The sequence below is a fragment of the Phoca vitulina genome, unplaced genomic scaffold (genome assembly GCF_004348235.1).
Source record: "Phoca vitulina isolate PV1807 unplaced genomic scaffold, GSC_HSeal_1.0 scaffold3, whole genome shotgun sequence".
NCBI lineage: Eukaryota > Metazoa > Chordata > Mammalia > Carnivora > Phocidae > Phoca > Phoca vitulina.
Window position 1 is genome coordinate 65,534,479 of NW_022589706.1, and position 6,238 is coordinate 65,540,716.

Sequence of the window (6,238 nt, forward strand, 5' to 3'; positions counted from 1 at the left end):
TGGCTCTTGGGTCAAGATTTTTACATAAAATAAACCCATAGCAGCTTAGTCAAATAGGGGTTTATTTTCCTTATTAGTCCAGAAGCAGTCTATGTAGGACAGGTGCAATGGTGTAACTATTTGAGGAAGTAAAAAAACAAAAACAAAAAAACCAAAAAAAACAACAAACCCTCAGGTTCCTTCTTGTACCCTATCCTGCCATCCATGTGTGTGGCTTTTGTCATTAGGATCTCAAGATGGCTTCTCCTTCTCTAGGAAATGTGCCCTCCTTTCAAGCAGGAATACAAGAGGGAGGGGAAATTGCAAAAGGTTAATAGTTCCTGCTGAATTAGCCAGTCTCTTTTGCCCAGGAAAATAACAGCCTTCCCAGAAAACCCACACAGTAGGCTACCATGTTCATCTCATTGGCCAGGAAAGGGTCATGTGGCCCCCTTAGCTGCAGGGAGCATAGGGGGTAAGTTTTTACCTGGACACATTTCTTTCTTTCTTGTTTTTTTTAAAGATTTTTTTTTAAAAAAGATTTTATTTATTTATTCAACAGAGAGAGAGAACATGAGTGGGGGCGGGCAGAGAGAGACGGAGAAGCAGGCTCCCCGCTGAGCAGGGAACCCGATGTGGGGCTCGATCCCAGGATTCTGGGATCATGACCTGGCCGAAGGCAGACGCTTAACCGACTGAGCCACCCAGGCGCCTGGACATATTTCTACATATGACATGGAAGAAGGGAGAATGAATAAATGGGTATTGGGTAACAGAGAGCTGTGTCCACCATACTGGCCACCTCTCTGGCTTCATTCCAGATCACACTTTCTGGTTTACTACTATGCTTTAGCACATTGACCTTTCTGTTCCTTGATTATGGCGAAGTTCTTTTCTACCTTAGAGGTTTTGTACTTACAGTCCTCTCTGCTTGGAATGCTTTCCCCAGCTTTTCCAGTGCCTGGTAGCTTCATATCCTTAAGTATTTCTCAAGAGTGATCTCCTCAGAGAAGTCTTTGCTGACACTCTTCCCCTGTAATATAGTTACTCCGGTTTCAATTATTCTTTTATGTAGCAAGTTGTCTACTTCCTTCATAGCACTTTTCCAAATATGCAATTCCTAGTTTATTTATAGTTCATTTACCTCCCCTAGAAAGTAAGTTTCATGAGAGCAGGACCTTGTCTGTCTTGTTCATGACTTTATTCCTGGCACTTAGGGCAGTGCTTGGTAAATAGTAAGTAATCCATAAATATTTGCTATGTAATGAAATGAATAGAACAAGGGTGAAACAGTTGGAATTATTAATCACTCTTATTTTTAGTATACCTAAAATCAATTCCGGTAATCACATACATTGCTTTCCTATTGAAAAACATTCATTATTCAGCATCTTTCACCTGTCTCACTAACTATTGTAAGAAGCACTTAAAGTTGGTATGTGGTTACTAACTAAAAAAATTAAATAAAAAATATAAGCCCTCACTTCTCTCTACTTAAGTTCTAATGATATCCATTTAATTTGGAATCTGGATAAATGGATGGTAGTATAAAACAGTAAATATCTGAGATGGCATTTCGGTTCTGCCCAAGAGTGGGCTACAGCACATGCTCACAACACTCTAGTAGATCTAGTAGATGTCCCCGAAGGGTGGAACCCTGGAGACCCTCTGTCTGAGCTAATTGTGGTATAGTCCTAGTACTGAGGAGTTGATTTTGTTTGCATAGTTATGTAGTTCTTTGAGCTAAGTCCATTCCAATCTCTCTTTAAGGAATGTAGAGTTAGAAAACTAGAGCTCGAGGAACTTTCTATGAGAATGCCTTTCTCTCTCCTGTTCCTGGTCAAACGTTTTGTGGCTCACTGCCTTATTTCTTCTTCCTAATGACTGATTTGTCAGCACACTTCAGAGGAACTAAACATTTTAAACAGAGCCTGCCTAATTATATTTCCAGTTTAAGCAGAGGCTAATGGCTGTCAACAATTAGGGCAAAGTTTATTTGACCAGAGGAAGCCAAATCCAGAAATTTATTTTTTAATAATAGTACTTTACTATCTGGAAGAACTGTCAAAAATAAACAGACCTGGATACTAAGTAAAGTGGTAAGGACACATTTTATTCAGTAATACTATTGTGTGAATGAACTCAACCTCCCTGAAACAGAAGGCTGGAGACTTTTTAAAGCCTGCAGTGTGCTAAGGGAAAGGCACTGAGGGGTGTTAAGGGGGTGAGTTGGTGCTTCACATGAGTAGGCCATCTGGGTTTGTTAACTGGTGCCTGTCAGAGAAGAAACTTCTATCTTTATGACAAGAGGCAGCAGTCCAAGTTGAAGAAAAGTGTCCATTAAAGTTAGGCCTACAAGGACTGGGAGATAGAACGGAGTTATCTCCCTGAATGATTGCATTTCAAAGTGAGGGGCTCTCAGGTCCTTGTGGAAAGAGTTCCGGATAGATTTTTAGCACAAAGGGCAGAGAAAGGATTTATAATTGCAAACTTTTGAAAGAAACTGCTCTAAGAGAGGGGTGTAGGTACTATCTACCTATCACGAGGTTTTGCCTGCAATAGTCAATTCTCCTGCATTGTTAACTTTTCCACCAACGCATTTTAAGGGGGTCTCCGATTATCCTAGGGACAAGGCCTTAAACTGCTAGAAGCCATACTAGTTTTGTCAAGTCTCTTAGTGTAGAGGTTGTGATGGAGCTGTTATATGCCAAAAGTTCTGCATTCTTCAGTCTTAATACTTGTCAGAGTTTGATTAATCTGGCTTTTGAGATAGTCAAAGTTTTATAATGTCTGTATCTATTTCACATCATCAAAAACAGTGGACTTTGTACTTAAAAGTTAAATATTTGCCACATTAGTAAGATAATGAATATAAAAAAATGAAAGCCAGATTACAAACTGTTTTGTTCAGTCTGAATTACCAATCTTCAGTCTGGCGGTTTGGCTAATTTTTGCCCCTTGTTTTGTCTTGGGTGTTGCTCTGTATTCCTGCTCCAAGCTGCGCATCCGACTCACAGCTGGTTTGCTCCTCCACTGGTTTGCCAAGGCCACATCCGGCAAAGCTTTGTCAAATTTAGCAGCTATAGTGAACAGCTTGGTAAAAGAGGAAGAGAAAAGCCTTAAATGCATTGCAAATCTCTCAAGTACCTCCTTTTCCTGCAACCACTTCTTCAGATAGGATTAGGACGCCCATTGTTCACTACCTGAGGGGCCTGTAACTCCTTCCTGCTGATAAAAATAAAAACAGGTACACGACTTTCTCTCAATCCCTTTTCTTTCTTTCCCCACTTCCCCGCTTCCAGCTCCCCATCTTCTGGCACTTCTCCTTTTTTTCGGGCGCTTTCTCGGTATAGTTCGCACCACTCCACCCCAAGTACGCCTGCGCATACTGGGTGGTCGAAAAAGGTGAACGCTGCGAAGCCGGCGCTGTTTTTGCTTTACGGCGCGGCTGTAAAGCGCTGTCACGGACGGGTGAGGTCACGGGGCCCGCGTTGCTGTTCCGCGGCCGCAGGCGCTGATAACGTCCGCGTCGCTCGCAGATCTGGTTCCCTTCGTCTCACTGGTGCAAGCGGGGGATTATTTGGGGAGACCTCCCGGTCTTGTGTGTTTCTGTGAAAGACGTAGATACTCCTTCCCCGTACGGGAGGGCGGTCCGGTCCTAGTGCCCGCTAGATACCTAGGGCTGTGGGGCGGACCGAGGCCGTGGCCCCGGCTAAGCGTGACCTCGCTCCGCGAAGCGCCCGCGGGCAGCTGATGGCCGAACGCATCCTGGGAAAGACTTTAGCCACAGTGTCTCTCTCTGTGGCCTTGGCCTCTGTGACTGTCAAGTCCTCAGGCTGTTGCAGCATCCCGGCGTGCAGGTATTTCCTAGTGCTGCCTTCTCCTGAGTCCTGGGGTTGTGGGTGGAGCCAGCGTCCGGTCCCGCGGATTCTGTAGGCTTTGCTTGCATCCCGGGTTTTTATAGCCATATGCACGTTTTCAAAAAGGCTCCAAAATGTTTTATCTGCCTTTTGAGGAAAACTGGTGGTAGTAAATCTTTCTTGGTCTCTGATACTGAAATTTGCCATCCTCCATAAGTCACCAATATTATTGTCTTCCCAGAGTTTAAATAGCACTTGTTTGGATGTGTGGTGTTGTCCCGTGCCATTTTTTTTTTTTCCTGGTTGATGCTTAAAACATTATGGTAAAAATTAATACATGCATATAGTTTAAAGATGTGAACAGTATAAATGGTGTAAAATGAAAAGTATAAGTCGTCATTCCTCCCCACCACCTCTACTTTTAAGTGTAGATAATATATTTATCATCTACCTCTTTACCCCTGGATAAATATAGGGATTTATGGTATCTCATACTGCCTCCTACTTTTATTCTCTGGTTTTTTTCTCTTAATTCATTGTTCAGTAAACACGATGTCCTAGATATGCTAGGCACAGAGTAAGGAACGAGTTTTCTGTCTCTAGGGGTGGTTTTGAAAAAATTCTTGTTGGGCGTGTCATGTTTATTTGGGCAAAAGGAAATTTTCTTCTATTCGCCCTCTCTCCATTTTTGTCCTGTCCTTTTTATTTCTTTTTTCTTTTTCCCTGGAACTCTTGTGATAGCTGTTGGACCTTCCGGATTGAACTTCTTGCTTCTCTTTTTCTCTCATTTTCCATTCGTTTGTCTTTTTTGTATGTTCTTAGAGATTTTACTCAGATTTATCTTCCAGATTACTAATTCAGATTTCAGTCCATTGCGTCATCACTTCTTTTAAATTGTAAATTTTGACAACTTTTTTTTTTCTAATTGCTCTTCTTAATAGCAGCCTTTTCTTATGGATATAAAAACCTTGAATCTGTAAAAATGATAATTAAAATAAAAAATTATCTTCTGTTTCGTGAATTATCTGTTAATGGGTCAATGGTTCAATTACTTTTCAGTCCTTTTTCCTTCTGTTTTCGAACATTTGGTGGACACCGGTTATCCATTTATATTTTGATTAATGTAAGTAATAGACATTGTTTTCTCTAAATGGGAGGACTGTTAGAACATTGGCCTCATATACCAGGGCACGTAGACTGGAAGGTTTCAGTTGAGTGTGTGTGAGCAGGGAGCCGGTAGACAGGCTGGGAACCCTCCCCTTCCCCCTTTCTTCCAGGTTTTGCACTAGTGGAGCAAGTTCTCTGCTGAGCATAGGTGCGTTAACTTTATTTCCTGGTGTTAGTGTGAACTGTGGTGATACTAAGCCTAAATTGCTGCTGTATTCTCTAACACCAATATTCGCAATAGAGGTTCTAGTCTTCATTTTAACTTTTTGGCTTTATCCCAGGGGCAAACATAACCAATGCCAACTTTTTATTTGGGGAAGGAGGACGACCGAGTTCCATGATTATTGCCCCACTGCCCGCTTAGGACAATTGGGCCCAGTATTTTAAGCTTGAAACCTCTCAGGCCTCCTCTTGTAGGAATAGCATCTCTCACTCACTTTTTTGTGCATATTCTCAAATATAATTTGTTGTATTTTGGTTTGTAAGTCACTATGAGTCCATCCACTTTCTACCTGAAATTGGTTACAATCGCTTATTCAGCGGTGGTGTTCTAGTCTCTCTCCTGCTGTGGATTTTGTTGCCTTTTGTACATCTTTATCTCTTTTTTTTTTTTTTTAAGATTTTTTTTTATTTATATATTTGACAGAGAGACAGAGTGAGAGAAGGAACACAAGCAGGGGGAGTGGGAGAGGGAGAAGCAGGCTTCCCACTGAGCAGGGAGCCCGATGTGGGGCTCGATCCCAGAACCCTGGGACCCTGACCTGAGCCGAAGGCAGACGCTTAACAACTAAGCCACCCACGCGCCCCATCTTTCTCTCTTTTCAGTGGGATTTGGGGAGGGAAGGAATAAAAGTCCATGCTTTTTATAATATAACATTGTGTGTCAACCAAATTCCAATTAAAGTAAAATTTAATAAAATTATAAAATATTCCAAGTTAAAGACAAAAAAAATCAAACTATGTTCTTTGGAAGTTATGAATGCTTTTTTTCATAGATGCTACTAGAACAGTGTAAAGTTGCTTGCCAGTTACTTTTTTTTTAAGATTTATTTATTTTAGATTTATTTTAGAAAGAGTGCATGTGAATGGGGGGAGGGGCAGAGGGAGAGGGAGAAAGAGAAATCTTCAAGCCGACTCCCCACTGAGCACAGAGCCAGAGGAGGGGCTCCATCCCAGGACCCTGAAATCATGACCTGAGCTGAAGTAAGAGTCTCACTGAGCACAGAGCCGGA

The 6,238-nt window shown here is 41.9% G+C and overlaps 2 protein-coding genes across 5 annotated transcripts in view; one reads left to right on the forward strand and one right to left on the reverse strand.

Annotated features, from left to right (window-relative positions):
- Positions 1-3,188, reverse strand: part of HSD17B11 (hydroxysteroid 17-beta dehydrogenase 11) — a 45,381-nt gene extending 42,193 nt beyond the window's left edge. The window contains exons 1-2 of one of the 2 annotated variants that reach the window (XM_032400760.1): positions 3,127-3,188; positions 899-1,012 (exon numbers count right to left, since the gene is read on the reverse strand). The gene's annotated coding sequence lies outside the window, so the exon portion shown is untranslated. Of the gene's footprint in view, positions 1-898; positions 1,013-3,126 lie in introns of those variants that run through there. The other variant, XM_032400759.1, reaches the window with a different exon arrangement.
- The window catches only part of NUDT9 (nudix hydrolase 9), a 24,562-nt gene continuing 21,460 nt past the window's right edge, over positions 3,137-6,238 (forward strand). The window contains exon 1 of one of the 3 annotated variants that reach the window (XM_032400758.1): positions 3,137-3,226. Coding sequence is in view for 2 of the 3 variants with exons in the window: in XM_032400756.1 (XP_032256647.1) it covers positions 3,733-3,839 (107 nt within the window). In the remaining variant the exon portion in view is untranslated. Of the gene's footprint in view, positions 3,227-3,275; positions 3,840-6,238 lie in introns of those variants that run through there. The other 2 variants (XM_032400756.1, XM_032400755.1) reach the window with 2 other exon arrangements.